General features: G+C 35.5%; 2 protein-coding genes across 2 annotated transcripts; both read right to left on the bottom strand.

Annotated features, from left to right (window-relative positions):
- Positions 1-716: 716 nt before the first annotated feature.
- On the bottom strand, positions 717-1,649 carry LOC113753947 (probable calcium-binding protein CML45). Its single transcript, XM_027298225.1, has one exon. It carries the CDS (start codon positions 1,515-1,517, stop codon positions 933-935), a length of 585 nt encoding a protein of 194 aa, XP_027154026.1. The 5' UTR covers positions 1,518-1,649; the 3' UTR covers positions 717-932.
- Positions 1,650-6,038: 4,389 nt separating this feature from the next.
- LOC113751191 (cyclic dof factor 1-like) lies at positions 6,039-9,739 on the bottom strand. The gene is made up of 2 exons (XM_027295103.1): positions 9,370-9,739; positions 6,039-7,904 (listed from the first exon to the last, which is right to left on the bottom strand). Exons 1-2 carry the CDS (start codon positions 9,514-9,516, stop codon positions 6,609-6,611), a joined length of 1,443 nt encoding a protein of 480 aa, XP_027150904.1. The 5' UTR covers positions 9,517-9,739; the 3' UTR covers positions 6,039-6,608.
- Between the last annotated feature and the right edge of the window lie 9,882 nt (positions 9,740-19,621).

A 19,621-nucleotide genomic window follows, 5' to 3' on the forward strand; every position in this document is an offset into this window, starting at 1 on the left:
TAGTCTGTCTGAAGACTGCAGTTGTTATAACGTTTGGAAATTTGTGTTGTGTGTGTGTTTTCGAATCAGACTTTTGTCTGCAGTTTGGTTGAAGCCAATTCAGTCCTGAGAGATAGCAATCTAATGTGGGCCTCCATATCCTTCGTTTCCCACGGGGATCTGCTTCCTAGTTTTGGGCTTCTCAAGTTGAATATGGAAAAGAAGAACTTGAAGGAGGGTTAGGGTCTTCTTAATTAGACAACAATCAATAATATGACTGTTTCCTGAATTTCAATAATGGAGTAGTACTATGAATTGAGGGATGAAAGAGTTGTGAGTTTCCCACCCAAAAAAAAAAATTTAATAAATTAAATATTTTCTTCACACATTTTCTAATTGCTTTTTTTTATATTTATATGCAGTACATCATATCGCTGCTGCAGCAGTATTTTATTATTATTTTTTTTTCCCTTCTCTACAAAAAGTGGACTTTTAATTCACAGATTATGTAGCATGTATATATTCTGTACGACAAATTAAACCGCGTTGAATCTAGAATTCGAGTTTAACAATTTTAGTCGCAAACTTTGTATTTGTTCGAATTTGATCGGAATGGGCCTTAGGCCGCATGCAGAAACACACAACAGTTTTTGGTACTGGGGAGTTGAAATGGCAGCAGAGCAAGGTTGGATAATAGTCCAATGGTTCCATGCACTTATGGTGAAGTCAGTCCAAACTAAGCTTAAAGACAAAAACCTCTCTTTCATTTTTTCCTGTTGCAATGCAAAAGAGAAGGAATTTAAATGGATCTTCCATCCACTGGTAATACACATTCTGGGCACTGGTACGTAATACACATTAATTCTAGACAGCTTTATAGCTTACCTAAACGGGTTAGAGTGGAAATACCAACAGATAAAAGGGTGGGGGAAAAAAAGAATAAAGGAAGAAGATCAGCAGAAACACTTGCCCATGAACGCCAAAAACTCTTCAAAATCAAGGACTCCATCGCCATTGTCATCAAAGGCACAGATCATCCTTCTACAGTCCTCCAGTTCTGATCCTTCTTTGAGGCACAGCCCACATAACACTCTCTGTACCTCAGCTGCATCTATAAATCCATCATTATTCTCATCAAACACTCGAAAAACTTGCTTAATCTCCTCTAAACTAGGCTCCTCATCAAGCATTATATCGGAAAACTCACTTACTTTCCAGTTCTCTACATCATCATCATTACCTTCTTGATCACACGCTATTCCAAGTCTAGTCAGCACTGTTTTGATCTCCTCCATGCAAATTTCTCCAGATGCACTTGGTTTAGCAGTTGGGTAAGTTTCAACAACTTTCATGTCGCTAATAATCCCTGTCCTCGTGCTCGTCCTCCATTTGGCCAAACAAGACTTGACAAGATTTTCTAGGGAAAAATGAAGACATGGAAAGATAAAAGTGCAAAACCTGACCCCCCACTGGAGAACTTTGAAGAGAGAAAGGAACCGTAACGAGGCAGAAGCCATGATTTCGATTCTTGAAAACATGAAGTGAAGGTGTTTTCTGAGATGGTTAGGAAATTAATTTCTTGCTTTGGATGATGAATTATGCATGGCAAACTGGCAATGCACGCTATATATAAGAAAATTTTATAGTACTCTGTACTGGTGAATTCTTGCGTGAATAACTTGTTAAAATACTAGGAATTTACTAGTAATCTATCGTGAAGAATCACGTCCTTCTGTTACTTACTCTTTTAGTAAGTGGATTACAAATTCCTGGAAATGTTCAAGGGAACGGCCAAGAACAAGAAGTTCATGACCTTTTGTCCTCGCTCCTCATCCATTCTTTCTTGGAAATTAGTCAGCCAAAAAGAAATTCTTTGAGGCTTGAAAGCTAGTGTAAACGCCAAGAAGAATAGACTGAAGTAGTGAACCTCACGACGATGGTCGAAAGTGCTGGAGAAATTTATGGAAGTTCCACTGCAATTTGCTTTTCATACCAAATAGACTAACAAACAATTGCTTTCGCTTTTGACGTACGTATTTCTGATAATGAGTCATAGCCCTTTTTTAAGCTAGAAAAATATAGCAATAGTTCCATTCCGTCAGACGTCGTCTTCTCGATCGACCCGTCAAGTCATCGTGAGTCAACGTTTTTGTCTCCGTGTTGAAACATGGCCCGCCCTTCTTCCTGCTTAAGTGCATTTGTCACTTTTTCCCCTTTTGTTTTGTTAGGAAAGGAAGGTGTTGCTTAGTAAGCTTTTCTTGGTTTAACCAAACTTTTTCTTAAAAAAGAAAAAAGAAAAAAGAGCTTGCTTTTATTTTCTTAATTCGATTCAAGAATACCTTTAACTTCTAATGTGGATAAAAAAAGGAAGAAAACTTGAGAGTGGAATTAGGTGCTTTATGATACTGAAACTATTATACTTATCTGTTAAGTGTAATTTAGTTTTCCTTTTTTCCCAAGCGATAATTACCTCTTATAAATAGTATTAAGGGACGGTTTGGAATTGCGGTAATTTATTGAAAAGTACTTCCCTAGTAGAACTTTTAATAAAAGTACTTATTAACTGTTTAAGTACTTTTAAATATATTGTTAGAAAACATAGTTCAATAAGTACTTATTGTATTGGATAATGTGTAATTTGAAAATTTTTAAAAGTGTTTATCTCTTTATTTGGATCATAATATAGGATAAAATGATTAGATTTGATATTTTATTTTTTTAAATCACGAAAGATACTCTAAAAGTACCAAATTTAAGGTTTTGTTAAAAGTGCTTTTAACACTAAAAACTCTACTCCTAATTTTATGGAATGATATTCAGCAAATACTTTAAAAGTACTTTTAACACCTAAAAATGTTTTTTTTTTTTATCAAAAGTATCGCAACCTTAAACAGGGCCTAAACGAGGTACAAAGTATGAGCAGCTGCTCTACAGTCATCCTTGGCTAAGTGTAAATAGTTGTTTAAATAAATATGAATAATAATTAAGTGTGTTTGGATAGAGTATTATTTAAAATATTATTTGGAATAATTACTGTAGCACATTTTATGATGTGATATATGTGAGATAACAAATAGTTGAGAATATAAAAAGGTGAATTGGAAAATATAGTTATGATGTAAGCGAAATATTATTTGAGATAAATTTGCAATCCAAACACACTAATTATTAGTTTTAGCAAGAAGCACGATCCGTTTGAATTGTGTGTTTTTTAGGCACATGTCTCAAACTTTATTGTAATTTAGTGTACTTGTAACTTGTTTTGGGTTAAATGTCAGTGTTTATCCAAAATAAGTAAAAGCACCCTATCTATTTAGAAAAACCCCTCTCCCCCTCCCACTGGACCGGTACCCTATTTAATTTTTTTTAGGTGCTTTTTTAAAACTTGTGGAGTGTTTTGAAGTATTACTATGGATGTTTTAACAAACTTTTTGTCTTTCCAAAACAAACCCAAAAAATCCTTGCAAACACATCCTATAACATAGGAATTAATTTTAAAAAATTAAATGATTAACTTTTCATACATTGATAGTGTAGTGGTTTTCTTACACTTGTAATTATGGATATACGTCACATGTGTATAATTAAATTTTAAATTTAAATTCATATTATGTGACATAATTTAAATCTGTTAGCGTGCAAAAAATGTACATTGACAATGTATAAAAAACTTATTCAAAATTAATGATCAATTTAATTCAAAAGGTTAAGTTTGAAATGTGTTTTAGCATAAAGACGGTGACTTGTATTTGTAGAGACTTTAAGGGCCTTGGGACATTTAAAGATGCTAGAGTCAGGAAACTGTCGAAAATGTTTGGATTGTCTTTAGTAGAAGATCCAACGGGCGCTCAGGAGGCTCACTTGGCTTGGGCTTTAGACACGAAACGGGAAGGCCTGTCTATGGCCTAGATCAACCTAAGTCAAATGAAATCTTTACCGTTCTGCTTTATTAAATGAAATGTGAAACTTTATACACCTTAAAGTTCATTGGACGAAAAGAGAATTTTTGAGCTCGTTATACTCATCAAGCCTAGCATTGAAAATATTGGGTAACCTAAATGGGCACCCCAATCGAACCGAACCATTATGGGACGTTCCTTGTTGGCACCCACAAATGGGCCACCAGAAACATCGAGTGCAAGTATCTATTTCACGCTGGCATCAACCCTCTTTCATCCTTTTCTGCTCCCATTCTGAGGTGAAAGTTGATTTGCAAAAAGGCCAATCTGGAATCGCTTATCACAAGCGAGTGAAGTGGACATCACTTCACTTGATCATCTTTCCAAAGGGGACTTTAGTGAATCGGTTTGTCTGGCGGGTGCCCGTCCTGTAAGGCACTCGTTAATATATATATATATTCAGGTGTTATATTTTTAAAAATATAAAACTAATTAAAAAAAATAAATAAATATAAGAGAGTATAAGTAAGATTAAATAGGAAAAGTATATAAATGTAAAAGAGAATAATAATTATTAGTATGTGTATATATATGGTAGATTAGATGAATATTAAATAAACTCTTAGTGAATTCTACTTAAATCTGGCCCATGGCCGGATATAAAGCATATATATTGAGTATTTGACTCTGGAAAAACCTATTACATCGCACGTCTTGTTCCAAGTTTCAACGATTTTACAAAAAAATTAAAATGGTGGCCCTTTTCTCAATTTTCTTAAACCTTTTCGAGTTTTTACTAAAATTTACGTCAACATTATATGTACCTGCAGACGATTTAACCGACCCCGGCCCTGCTACGACATTTGCACATTTAGATGCCACTACCGTACTATCAAGAGGATTAGCTGCCAAAGGTATCTATCCCGCAGTAGATCCTTTAGATTCAACAGCATTCGCATTCTGGCAATTGGAGGTGAAAAAATTGTAGGAAAGGATGAGAAGTTTAATAAAAAAAAAAAAAATCAAAACTATGCCTTCATCACTAAAAAAATACTTTTTTTCTCACTTATCATCTGGAAGATTTAAGTTATTTTTACACGTAAATAGTTTTAGATAACAATTAGAGAATCACATTACCGGTGGGAAAAAAAAAGAAAAAGAATGTCAAATGCAATTCGTGTTCAGTTCTCCAACTGCTTCACGGAATTAACTAAAATTTGCAGCCGGAATTTGATTGAATGGCCAGGTAACATATCGACTTCAGAGCCAGCAAATGTGTTAGTTGATTTCAAATATTAGTACTTATACATGCGAGACATTCTACATAGATTGACAACATTATTTACATCTAGTGTTTCTTCTTGATAGGAAAGGAACAAACCTGAATAGGAAAGAAAGAAACAGCATATAGGATAATAAAAGTCTCCGCAGCATCACATGCCTGGGGACCCGTAACAACTCAACTTCCACAGAATTTGTGGCCTTGAATTGTTGATAACTGCGCTCAGATCTCCCACTGTCTCACCCTTTAGCTGATGATGAGTCTGAAACACATGTTCACTACATCTTTAGTATATCCAAGAAAATTTAGTCACATATATTTCTCTGTGGCTGTGTCAGATTTTGATTTTTTCTAGCTAGATTTCTATTGGTTTGATTATTCAAGTGCTTTGCTGTTTGCTCCTGGAGATTCCATGCGGGAAGAAGTTAAAAAGGGAGGGGAAGAAGGCAATAAAAGAAACAAGAAAATAAAACCTTTATCCTAACTATTTCCAACTTTTGGCATCAGCAATTATAGAGGTTAGACTCTTTCGGAATTGACAGAGAAGGGTCATTAGCCTTCTGCAACTCATCTTAGTTTTATCTCCACAGGTGAGGGACCAGCTAAAAGAGCCACAGCTGCTTTTCTCCCAAATGCCCCCACTCTGATATCGTTCCTGCTAAAATCCACGAAAGTTGGGAGTTCGAATCTTCCAACCAGAGTTCATGCCTTCATGGTCAGTGACATCTAAATTCGCACTAATAATGGTGATAACTAATTTCGAAATGGCCTTGAGGTTCGATTTCAGTGCAGACGCATTGGCATGCCTCCGCAACTATGAACACAATGTGATCAAGATGCAGATTAACGTAACATCCCTTTAAAAATAATAATAATAATAAAAGTTTAACAGCCCTTCTGCATAAAGAAAGAGTGAAGCTTTTGACTGTGATCTTTGTACAAGATGTTTTAGTCTGATTTGAAAACCAACAGAAGACTGATATGGCTGTTGGCTTGAACTCAGCATTGATGAAGATCCAAGGATTTTGCTGATTTTAGGGTCGTTCTTTTGCCCCGATGGTTTGCTACGTCAAGAATTTTTCTTATTTCCTGCTGCTTTATTGTTTTGTATGTACCTATACACAATTTACACTCGCAAGTGACAGGCATAAACATCATAGAAGGAACTCTTTGTACCGTTACAAGAAAGGTTGACTAAAAAGTGGGAAGCAGAAACTTTTGCTAATAGAAAGCTCCTCTGCAAGAGTTCTATCTGCTCTTCCTCTGACTTTAACAGCATCTTCAACCGATTCCTGCACTACAGTCAGATGACCGAATATGATGCAACATTTTCTGCACTTATAGAAGTGGGTAAGATTCTCTCCAGCAGTTGCTATAAGTTAAGGTGTAAAACTTAAGCTTCATCCTCCCTGCCATCATCGAAAAACTTCAGTGAAGTTTTAATTTTATTATGTGCTCTCACGGAAGCTCTGTGACCGGGAAAAGGCTGCTGGATTGGCTTGCAGAACCAGTGAAGTATCGGCCACACGATTCTTTGGATCACCCTTTGAAGGAAAGGCCTTGAAGAGACTTCCTCGGTTGATTGATTCGCTCTTCTCATTCTTAATTCCTAGCGTTGACCATATAGAGCTCTTTGCAGCTTCGTTTGGATCATCAATCCTCAATGTCTTAGGAATCAAAATGGAGCCCTCTGTATTTTTCCTGTCAAAAGTCTCTTCTTCTTTGAGTAGATTTGTAGGACTAAGAACGTTCCCATTCCTCGTATGTTTCCCTAATGTAGGGGATGTAGGAGTAGCACTCAGGGCAGAATGATCTGGAGACGAAGGTGCCGGAGATAGCCATGGCAAATTCCATGGGGTCGGTGCAGCACAACCCCAGAAAGGTGGTGCTGGATAAAATGATATAGGGAAACCAGGAGAACTAAGTGCAGGTGGAGGTAGTGGACTTCTCCATTGAGCGGAATTCCAAGGATACGGCCATGGAGGGCCAGAAAAGGGTGGTACGGCTTGAAGATATCCCTGACAATTATTTGAAACTGATTCAACACTGCCCCCTTTTTCCGTTGAATTTGAGATCGTGCTAGAAGATCCAGTTGAACGATCTTTTGCAATTTCTCTCACTCCACAAGGGATAGAGAATCTTTGTTCAGGTACATGAAATCCGTTTGGAAGATGGTTATGGGGTCTCTCCGCAAGCTTCAACACAGTTGCCATGGATTCGCAAAGCGGTCTTTCTGAACCAAATGTGAGGACAGTGCCATTTGCCTTCAGTGCTGGGAGGTGAAGCCCATTTGCACCATCACCTCGAGCTGCTTGGAGAGCATCTGAAACCATTATATGACGATAATTGGAGGGGCAGGTGTTCTTATTCTTGCGGCGACCAGAACCAACAGGTACATTTCTCATCGTTCCACCAGCAGTCCAGTATCTCTGACAGTTTTTGCAGAAATGTCTAGGCTGGTTGACATTGTAATTGTTGTAATAACAGAACTTGGTATCCATGCTATTACATCTTGGACACGGAAGTATTTTATCAGGCTTCTTCAGCGTCTTTTCTTGGGAGGAATTGTTGTCACCTAGCTCCTCATTCGTATTTTTGGGTGACAAAGTTTCATTCTCAGCAGAGGAGGTCTTATGGTCATCACTTATCCCAGATATTGATGCTCGCTCGGTCAACTCTTCAGCAGTTGGATTGGATAAATCATCTTCTTGTTCATTCTCAGCAAGTTCTTCTCCTAAGGTATTCTGCGAAGTTCATGAAACCCTATGTGAGAAATAAATTCAGCTATGTAGCGTTGTGCAATGACGATGAGTATGCTGCACAGGTATTGTTACTTTCTCCAAGATCATCCTTGTAGATAAGGGGATTTGACCACTTTTATTGACAGGGAGACAATATTTAATCAGCAATGTAATTTGATATATCCAAACATAAGAGAGACAAGGTGATGCTAGAAATGAAAGATCCTGGAACACTACCTTCCACAAGAATGGCTTCAGTTAAGCCAACTGAAGAGACACCATTCATGGTAAATGGAAATAAGAAAAATCTTAGTGCTTACTCAAATATGCACAACTTCAGGTGAAGCATATTCAACTCAAGCCACCAGATTGAAGAAGTGGATATTGATGTATTTGTTTTGAAAAATGAATATATATCCCCTGCCTCCCATTCAAACGCAAAACAGGATGAGGATTCACACATGAGAAAAATTTACAGAAAGAATACGTGAAGAAATGTGGAATTATTCCATGTAACACTTGATCTCAAATCATTCTTGAAGCTATTGAATTTACATGTTTGCAACTAAATCATGCAGCAAAAGGTAGCAGGGGATAAAGTAAAGTTCGGATTGCATGAACGGTAACAGAACCTATGCAAGAAAAGAATTTGGCTGATGTACCAGTAAGGTTAAAACTTGGATTTCAAGTGAACAAACTGGAAGTTCAAAATCAGTTTGATATATGCTGTTCGAGTTTTGATTAAGCAATACAAAATTTTAGGCCTGAAAGCAAAGCAAAAACAGGTCAAAACTTCGGAGTTTGAAAGAACGTTTACAAAGCTTAACGAATTAAAACTTTTTTAGACGTGCTAAACCAATTCAACAGCCTTGAAGCTGCATGAAAAGTGAAAGCAAAAAAGCAACTGCTTTCAAGGTTTAAAAAATTTGCTCTTTAAAAATTGATGATTGCAACATCATAAAAAAAAAAGGTTTTTCAGAACAAGATTTTACATGGATTACTATAAGAAAGATTAACGTTTACTACGACAATGATTCAATATAAACCCTTTTAGCACCTCAAAACCATCTCCATTCCAAACCCAAAACCAGCGAAATGTTGAAAACCTTAACAACACGATGTACAAGGGGAAAAAAAAAAAACCAACAGCAGTTGACGAAAAATTAAGAGAGTTTGATGACCCCTTGATTGGCGACAGAATCGTGACAATGGATATTTATCAAATTCATGGAAAAGTAATATCGAAGTCCAATCTTTAATTCAATGACTGGATATTTAGTTGACCACACGATCAACGAAACAGAGAGCTCACGACTACAAGGCAGCTGAAAGTTTTCAGACAAACCAAAATAGACCCATTATTCATTTTCAACATATCTGAAAAGGGTTGTTCTGAAAATCCCACGTAAAACGAGGTTTCAACTTGTTCATGAAAGCCTATATGAGAAATAACTTCACGTGTGTTTACCTTCTTATCTTCAGAAGCAGCTGTATTTGAAGAACTTTGACGATCATCATGATGATCAGCGTGAACAGAGCTCGAAACGGAGTTGTTCTGTGGCAATGATATCGTCTTCCCGAACAGCTTAATCTCCGGGTCTTTCAGTTCCGACATTCTAGCAGGTAAATTTTCCTTTTCCTCTGTTTTCTCCCCTGTTCCTTCAACAGAACAGAAGTGCCTTTTCGGCTTTTTCTTTCTTGTCCTTTCTTTCCTGTGCTTTTCTATGTTATGAAGGGTGGTTGAAGGGAAGAGTTCAAGAACTTCGACCTAAGTTGAAGCCCAAGGTTTATATTTTTCCTTTGATTTTTGATCATGCGTTTCGTCGTTTAGCCTACAATTTGGGTTTGTCTTGATTTTGGCTGAACACTCTATAAGATGGGCAGGGCGAAGGAAAGAGAGAACTAAATTGCCACGTCAGCAAGAGAAATGAATTTGAGCCACAAGTTCTTTGTGGCCTTGGGAGATCTTTCTATGGTTTGGGACTTTTACAGGCAGAAAGCGGTGGGTCCTGGCACCCATGAGGAGTGTGGGTCTGTGGTGGGCTCCTGGGGGGGCCCGGGGTGAGGGACTGGGCGTGGTTTCTGATTCCCCTGAAACAGTTGTGCTGAAAAGAAAGCAGGTTGTATTTTTTTTTTTTCCTTCCTCTTTTCTCCATGTCAGCATAACCATTCCCAATTATTACTACTTTCACTTTCCTGTCATTTGATTATCCTAAAAAGGTTGCCTAAATTCAGTAAATTGAAGAGGAGGCAGACGTGACATGTTTTCTCCTCTAGACTTTGAGGCATTTTTAATTCTATCTTCTTCGTTTCACCCCAACGGAGAGTTTCAGACATAAATTGGTTTTGAACACACCAAATTCTTGCAAAGCATGAGACCTTGGAAATCAATTAATTTTAGGTATCAAACTGTCACGGACCTGGATAGAATCTGAGCTATACTTTTGTCCTGTAATTTATTTTGGGGAGGATCGGTAGTTCTACTTAGCGCTTTAAATGCATATATTTTCAGAGACGACCCAAAAGAGGTTCTTTCGAACCATAGGCAAGAGACTGGTGTAAGGATTTAGATTCTTGGCATATCTTTAGAATTTTGATAATCTATAGGTTTCTTTTCTTTTGGTTTTCATTTCTATTCATCTATCTGGCTACTTCTAGATACTATGAACCATATCCGTACGCTCCTCCAAAGAAATCTCAAGACACCGTGTGTGGCTGAGAAATGGAGTTGAATTGTACATTCGGTGGGTTTTCTACTCCTAGACTTTACACATCACTTTGTGGCATTTTCATTGTTTCGACGCTTTTCCTTCGATACTTCATGTGAACTCTCTTATTCACGACATGCCAATGTGTAAATTTACACTTAATTATATTGATCTAATATCACTTTCACGAACATAACCGCAAAGACAGAATGGTCTCTTTTTTTTTTTAAGATAGGTAAGAAATTTATTAATTATCGGTAAAGATACAAACGATAAGGAATATACTTCAAGAAATACAATCACAATAAACCAGTCAATTAAATACTACTAATAAAAGCTGACACACTATAAATCAGATCGTTGGTGCCACATAATTAGTGATAATTCAGTGCCACTCATTCACCGATATCAAGTGTTTAGTTAATTTAAATTAATATCAGACATTACATGATAATTTAAATTAATTGGACACTTAGTATAATTTTAAGAGTAATGCTAAATTACCACTGAAAAGTAGCATCGAGGGTCTTAATTGGACACAATAGGACATCTCAAAAACTAAGGATGGAGTCTCATTTTCCAAAACTTCATGACTTTTTCCATAACTTTAATCCCTAAGATAAGATAGTAAAATCCACTAGCCAAATTGTGAATTAGAAGTTCAAAACCAGAAGAATTAAACTACCAAAAACACACGAGCTAATGAAAGTTCATGAATGCCTCTGATGGGTACCATATCTTTTTACACAAGTTGGTGGCAAAATGGTAAATGTGCTCCCTCCTGAAATCCCATGGCTGAATCCGATTGGGCGAGTGAGGCTGTGGATTGGGCGACCAAGTGGACTTGCAGCATTTAAAATTTTAAATACGTCAAAGTCTGACAAATACGAAGCACGTGGCTGCGGGTCCACGTGGATGCAATCCAGCTATCGACTTCTAACAATTCTGTGCCTCTGCGGGGACCACCTGCCACCTCAGCACACACACATTCGAGGTGGTTTGGGACCCACCTCCTAAAAGGGTAAAGCGAAAAGCACAATCTCACTGACCAACAGGCTAAACATCTGTGCCGTTCAAAACTCCAGCCCAGTTGATGCCCCGCCACGTGTCCTCGCTGACGTACGCATAAGCATCTCCTCCCTCCGTGTATCCCCGGGGGCCTTGGGGGGCAGTGGAAAGAATCTTCTTCTAGTGGCTGCCGTTTGCTGATCCAAGGAGAATATGTTGCTTCCCTTCTGACACGTGTCCATGGTTTTTGTGGGCAGATAAGACCGGGTCCACCGTATCTTTTTCTCTTATCTTAAAAGCCCTTGTGATCTTTGGTTTTAGGGATAATTGCAGAAACCTCCCCTGAGGTTTCTGACATTTTCACTGACCTCCCCTGTAGTTTGAAAAATTACACTGACCTCCCCTGAGGTTACTAATCTTTTGCAAATTTAGTCCAAACGATTAAAATATTATTTTAGAGAGTGAAATTAGAATTTTGTACCAGATTTGCCTTTTGTGCTACATATCCAATAAATGACAAAGTACTATAAATCAATTAACAATTAATAAATTTTAAGGAGTATAATTTATGAGCAAACACACATTATTCATTTAAAGTACCAGCTCTTTACTAGTATTTTACTTTCAAATATTTAATTTATGATAAATTTATCAATATTTGTAAGTAAAATTCAAAAATTGTTATAGTAATATTCTTGCAAAAAGAAAATCGATAGGTTATTTATTTAATATAAATTAAATATTTTTTTTAAAAAATAAATGGCCCATAAAGTATTAATTTTTTATGACTTTCATCCATTACACGAGTAAAGTATTCGCTCTTTATGTGCATTTTATTTTGAATCATTTAATTTATGTTAAATAGATAAATGTTTGTAACTAAAATTGAAAAAAGTGTTATATTAATATTTTTACGGAAGAGAGATTGGTAGGTTTTGTATTTAACAAAAATTAAATATTTGAAAGTAAATACAAATCTGTATTTGAGCGTATATATTTGTATTAAATTAAATGTTTGAAAGCAAAATACCCTTAAAGAACCGGTACTTTAAATAGTTACCGGCTCTTTATAGGCAAACACGCATTACTCATTTAAAGTACCGATTTTTTACGGATATTTTACTTTCAAACATTTAATTTATGATAAATATATCAATGTTTGTTAGTAAAATTCAAAAAGTGTTACAGTAATATTCTTGCAAAAAAGGAAATCGGTAGGTTATTTATTTAATATAAATTAAATATATTTTTAAAAAGAAATGACCCATAAAGTATTAATTCTTTATGGCTTTCATCCATTACATGAGTAAAGTATTGGCTCTTTATGGGTATTTTATTTTGAATCATTTAATTTATATTAAATACATAAATGTTTGTAACTAAAATTGAAAAAGTGTTATATTAATATTTTTACGGAAGAGAGATTGGTAGTTTTTGTATTTAACAAAAATTAAATATTTGAAGGTAAATACAAATATGTATTTGAGCGTAAATATTTGTATTAAATTAAATGTTTGAAAGTAAAATATCCATAAAGAGCCGGTACTTTAATTAGGTAATGCATATTTGCCTATAAAACTATACTCCTTAAAGTTTATTAATTGTTAATTGATTTGTAGTATTTTGTTATTCATTGGACATGTAGTACAAAGGGCAAATTTGGTAAAAAATTCTAATTTCACTCCCTAAAACAATATTTTAATCGTTTGGACTGAATTTGCAAAGGATTAGTAACCTCAGGGGAGGTCAATGTAATTTTTCAAACCACAGGGGAGGTCAGTGCAAATGTCAGAAACCTTAGGAGAGGTTTCTGCAATTATCCCTTGTTTTTAATCTCTCCAAAAAAACCTTTTTTTTTTTTTTGCTCCTTACCTGATTTTCCCTGTTGTTTTCTTTCTTTCCCAGTTGTTTTTTTCAATTAATAGTTTGCCAATTAATAACTGAAGTGCAAAATCATGTGCCTTTTGTTATTAATTTCTAGTCTTGGTGCTGTAATTTATAAAAAGAAAAAAAAAAGAATAATTGAACCCCAAAGGATGAATGGTTCAAAGTTCTAAGAGAGAAAGATAGATAATTGAATAATTTGACGTTCGGGGGGTGAATTTCAACAAGTAAACAAAATAAAATGGCCATGAGGACTAATGCGAGGTAGCATGGTCAAATAGACAAGTTTCTTCAGCAATTAAATCTGCAACAACCTGGTCTTGAAGGAGACTCACAGAGCATTATCAAGGTGATTGAGAGTTTTGAACCAACTAATTCTCGGTCTGGTGTTCTTGTTAAATATGGCATCTTTCATTGCATAATTTCTTAGTTTGGGAAGTTTTTTGGACCTCTAGAAATGACAATATGGTTGCTCATCTTTTAGCTGGCCACATTTGGATTGTTATTTTTAGAAGTTTTTGTAGAAAAATATACTGTAACAATTTGATGTCTATGAGGTAAAAAGGTGATTGAAAAATATGTTCATAAAAAATGTAAAAATTTTTCTGCAAAAAATCACAATATAAACAAGGCTTAAGTATGCATTTGTCAATTATAGATTCTTGTACGTGGAATGACTATCCACCTTATTTTATTATTTTTGTTCTTGAAGCAGATTTAGTATGCTATTAATAAAATTTGCCTATCTTTCTGTCAATAAATAAAGAAAATAGATAAGTTTCTGGAAGGTGGTTCTTGTGCTTAAAATTAGACTTATTAGTCTATTAATCACTTGTAGCTTTTGTTGACAACTTCAAATTGACCCAGCTGTTAATATCACTTGAGTCGTCATACAATGGTATGACAAAGTTCTAAAATCTACATATATGTAGTACATACAAATGTTTTATAAATCTCGGATATATGCTCCAGTACTTTTTTATATTTACTGTGACAAATAGTTGAATAGTTATTTTTTTAGGTGTCTGTTTATGAAAGGTATGAAAAAGGAGAGGAGAAAAGAGGGAAGTTTTGAGCGTACACGATTAGCTCGATTAAATATTTTTTTTAGATTAACTTATGTCTTTTAAAATGATGACCCATGTCCCAGTATTCCTTAGACTGGCCATCATCAATTCTTTTGGAATTCTTATAACAATTTTCACATGACAACATGGGATTTTTTCAAGTAAGAATTTGAAAAAATCCCATCAAGTTTGTATCGAATTTGTTTTCATTCAAAATTTAGATACTAAAATTGTTCGGAGGTCAAAATTTAAATACCAAAACTGCATTTTACTCCTAGACATATGCTCCTCCACTAGCTTTTCATCTGATTGCCCGCAAGCGGAAAATGTACTATAATATTCTGCATAGGGGAAATTATAACTATGTCCGCGTAAAACAATTCTTCTAGCTAAAACTTTTTGACATGCCAGACGAAAATGCGATGTGTTGGGTAAAGATCGCTGTCTACAATTTACCCATAGAATATTTCTTCATGGCAGATAAAATAATCAGAAATTTGACTGGCTATTCCTTCTCTTTTCTCTTATATTCTAGGTCCAGACTGTTTTTGGCTTCGATTCTCTCCAGGCTCGTGGTCCAGTTTCATTTATCTTCCTTTTGTTGCTAATGTACTAAATATGATCATTAGACTTCTTGAAATCCAGAGACTCTAATTAATTAATAATTTAGAAAAATATTAATCAATCGCACTCTACTTTTCTATGATGGCACGCTTTCGTTATCTTCTTTATTATATATAATCTAATAGATGAACACCATACAAGAAAAATAATGGATGGTGAGATTAACACATCTGCTCAATTTGATAGTTTTGGTATGTATGCACGAAACGAAAAGCTAAAAACTGAAGTCTGGATTTATTCGTCTTAGGATCATTTTGGCCTGCGGTGGCGGTGGGCATGGGAATCAAGAACTTCCTATGTTGTTTTGACACGCAACTAAGACAAGAAGAGTGGATAAGTGAGAAAAGTTAAAAAGTAATAAAATTTTTCTGGACGAAGTTGATTTGGAGAAACATAACACGTGCATAGTGCATCCACACTCCACACTTTATTTTACAATTTTTAAAGTAACCAAAAAATGTGTCAAGTGTTAGTGGCGATGTCTGAATTCTGAAATGGAGTGAGTAAGTGGCAGCTTGGGTTGGGAAAGAACTAATTGTATATCTCATTTCATCTCAGCACTGTCTATTTCAACTGTGCACAATTTCCAGCACCAAACTGCACTATTTTTAACTTTGGCAGGGAAAAAGGCGAAAGACTATCCCCAAAGTGCTAGCTCAAGAATGATTACATGCATTTTTCTTTATCCTTTTTTAGTCTGCTGTTGCTTTGGTGACTTGTCCCGGTGAATTTAAATAATTGTAAGAGAAGGGATCTCTCTTGTTACAATGAGGAAGGACACAGATCCTATCTTTGGGAAAAGGAGAGAATAGAAGGAGATCAGGGTACATGTCCGGGAGGTTACACAAGAAAAGTCCAGCCAAGTAGACTACTGTTATCTAAAACTCTTATGTCAGTTTGCAGGCGAACTTTTTCATAAACTGGGCTAGCTAGTGAAACCTTGGCAGAATATATTGTCGCAGTTTGGATTTTGACCACTCTTGTCATTAATCATCTTGCCCGGAGGTACCCTCTACCTCTTGTAAGTAGTGACTAATCTCCAACTTTGGACTGCTAAGAATTCAGGGCAAAACGAGAAAGCAACAGGGCAATGTAAAATTGCTCTTTTGTCACCTTTCACTTCAATAGTTCAATTCCCTGGTGGATTCTACTCTTCATATTGCTTCGTTGACTTGTTGATTTGAGTAGAAGTGCTCCACTATTTCAGCTTGAGAGTCACATGGCATGGCATGCAGCCATGTTAGTTGAACTTCCTAAGTAATGGAATTATAAGTTGAACGTATTGTTCCAATGCATACGTGTTCTAAGCTCTACTTTAAAGTCAAGCCCCACATATGGTGCTCAAAAACGGATGTAGGCAGCTTTCAGTGGAGGGGAAGGGAGACTAGCTAGGTTAGGCATGCCTCCATTTCAGGAAGGGGATCTTTTATTACTTTTTTGACTTCATTATAGTAATGATTTTTCTATGTTTCGACAACCCTTGCATGAAGAAGTGTCTGAATCTGTCATATATAAATAGAGAACTTGCTATTCAAGAAGCGAACTATTATGTTTAGGCTTTAACCCATCAAACTCCCTATACTGAAGAATGTAATAGCAAATGGCGGGGGGAGCCCTTCACCTATTAGTGACTTTCCTAGCTCTCTCTTTCCTTCTTCCACTGAATGCTCTCCCAACATCGAGTAAAAACTACACTCCTTGTCAAAAGATTGTGCAATTTTTTACTGTTCTTGTTCTTACGGTACTTATTTGGTTAAGCAATTGATTTGTGGTAATCTTTTGTAATTTTAGGGAAAATGCATCTGTTGTATGAAAAACGTGCAATTCAAGGACTAGATGGCATTAACAAGGTAAAACTACTCAAGTTTCAAATTCTACGCAGCCGTACAACAAACCTGATGCATTTGCTTCTTCTTTTTTTTTTTTTTCAAAAAAAAAAAACTTTGTTGACACGTTTTGGCCTGTGAAATCAGATAAAGAATGCAGAAGTTGCAAGAGACGACATCACAAGTCGTAGGATGGATGTCCAGGTGAATGACTATCCTGGACCAGGAGCAAATAATCGTCATACGCCCTGAGAAGACGAGGTTTAGCTAGCTTTTGTGCCGGAATTGTCTTGACTATATATATAGTCTGCCTTCGTATAAATATCATATATACCTGTTGTTTGCAGCTTATATGATCTTATTAAAGTAGCTTCCCTAGCCATGGAAACAGGAGACCCAAATCTAATCTCATGAGTGCAACAAATACTGTACCATTTATTGTGTCCGTCGTCGGCTCAATATAATCTATAATTCTGTCTCATAAATATCTCAGGGTTTATGATTTTATCGGGTGCTGTTGATGCACAATGGGAAGTACAGCTTATAATTATTTGAGATAACTTTTAGGCCTTCAGGGAAATGCATTTTATTTCAGCTTCATGTCCCGGGCACTACATATATGGTTTTTACACTTGCCAACATATGAAAGCACGCAATCCCAGTTCTCCAGGCAAAATGCAAAGAGTTCTTTCAATGTTTATATCAAGTAAGCAGTTTCCTGATTAGAGAGAACACCACCTAGATTGAATCAGTAATTAACTATTCTTTGTTGTGAAACAGGCACCCAAAATACCTCTCAAATCAAAAGAAAAAGGAGTTGTACTACCATGACAAAAAATCGCGTTAAAGACTCCTTGCTTTATGTGTATTTTTTAACCTTTTACTGCTTATCCTTGCCCAACTACTGTTCTAGTAAGGAGACTAAAACAAAGTATCCACAGTGGTTATACAGAGTTTCTAATTGCATATGCCCATGTTGCTGGTGAATATGAGCATAAACCAAAACTTTGCTGGATGATTCAGCTAGTTTGTATCTCTGAATCCATGCCATATTCACAGGATTTTTCGGTGAAGTAGATGCAAATGGTGCTATAGATGGGTATCCTGGAATGGCTGGAAATGCTCAAGTATTGATGCATTTCGTCTAATAAAGTCATATTACTGTGCCAAATTAATTTGATGGAAAAAAATCATATTAGAAAATGCTTCAGAATATTTCATGCTGTGACATCCTCTTGTCTGATAGTAAGAATAAGCACCTGAGGATGTTTCATTTTCGTAGCCTTGGAGCCAGACAATTCTGCTAGACAAGTATCTTTCATTTACCCTCTAAATTCAAGTGAAGGCAAAAAAGTCGGAGAATCTTTTTAGAAAAAGCTGTTATTGCCTTGCTTGTAGTGTTGGTACTGAGGGTTTCAGAAGATTTTTACTTTTTTTCAATCAAAGTTGGGAAACACAACAGAATTTTCAAAGATCTATCCAAGACCCCTTGATTTGAACCAATGAATTATAAATTTATAATATGAGTAAGCTAAGTAGATTAAGAGAAAGAAGATGATATTGGGGAATCTTGAAAGGAAAGTTGCAAGCTTTAAAGAAATGTGTAAACCACCTATACTCTCCACAACAACTGAAAAAGTAGAGAGAAGAGGAGGACGTCAAAGTAAAGAAAGTGGATTTTAGGTGTCAGCCACTGAAATCTCTGATGACCATCAGTAATTTTTTTTTTTTTTTAAAATAAGTTTCCCTCTGTTAAGGAAAGATATTCAAGGCTTCTTAAGTAATTTGTCCATGGACATGTATGCCTGTGACTGGTGACTCTCATGATACATTTGGTTCATGGGATCTATAGACAGCAATGGAGTTACGCCTTGAAGTGCAAAACAACACACGTTATAAAAAGGTTGGATCAGTGATTCTATAATAATTGAAATTATGGAAAATCTTGATTACATTTGAAGTTTAAGGCCCCGTTTTAATAACCCAATTCAGTATTTAAATTCAATAAATTTATATCTTAATATGTTCGGATGTGTTTGATAATAAAAAAATAGAGCATTTGAATTAATTAATTAAATGACACTGAATTTTCTATATAAAATTTGTTCCCAAAAAATAAATGATAAGTTATTCACTTATCATTTCATGTAATATATACTCAAATGCATCATATTTAAGTCTTGTTTGATAATTTAATTTAGTACTTAAATTTAATAAGTTCAGATCTTATGTTCGGACGTATTTGGTAATAGAAAACAGAACGTCTGAATTAATTAATTAAGTGGCACTAAATTTTCTAGACAAAATTTGATTCAAAAAATAATTATCTCTTAATGTGATGATATACACTCAAGTGTATCAGATTTACACTACTTTACAATTAAGTAAACTAATGGATTCAGACTTCAAATTTTAAGTTTTAAATTTCAATTTTATCAAGCGTATCCTTAATACTTAACAATTTAGTAATTTAATGGAATCAAACTTCAAACTTCATATTTTATATTTTAGTTATATCAAACACATCCTAATTCTAATATATTTTGCATTTCATTTACATACCTCTTTTGTGATTGCTCTGCACGTCCTTGTTTGTGGACTAT

The sequence above is a fragment of the Coffea eugenioides genome, chromosome 11 (genome assembly GCF_003713205.1).
Source record: "Coffea eugenioides isolate CCC68of chromosome 11, Ceug_1.0, whole genome shotgun sequence".
NCBI classification, from domain to species: Eukaryota; Viridiplantae; Streptophyta; class Magnoliopsida; order Gentianales; family Rubiaceae; genus Coffea; species Coffea eugenioides.

Bases quoted from the DNA above. Each gene is read 5' to 3' on its own strand.
- LOC113751191 (XM_027295103.1), bottom strand. From the start codon at position 9,516: ATGTCGGAACTGAAAGACCCGGAGATTAAGCTGTTCGGGAAGACGATA. The intron at 7,905-9,369 runs GTAAACACACGT...TGAACTTCGCAG, and splicing joins CTGCTTCTGAAGATAAGAAG to AATACCTTAGGAGAAGAACT.
- LOC113753947 (XM_027298225.1), bottom strand. From the start codon at position 1,517: ATGTTTTCAAGAATCGAAATCATGGCTTCTGCCTCGTTACGGTTCCTT.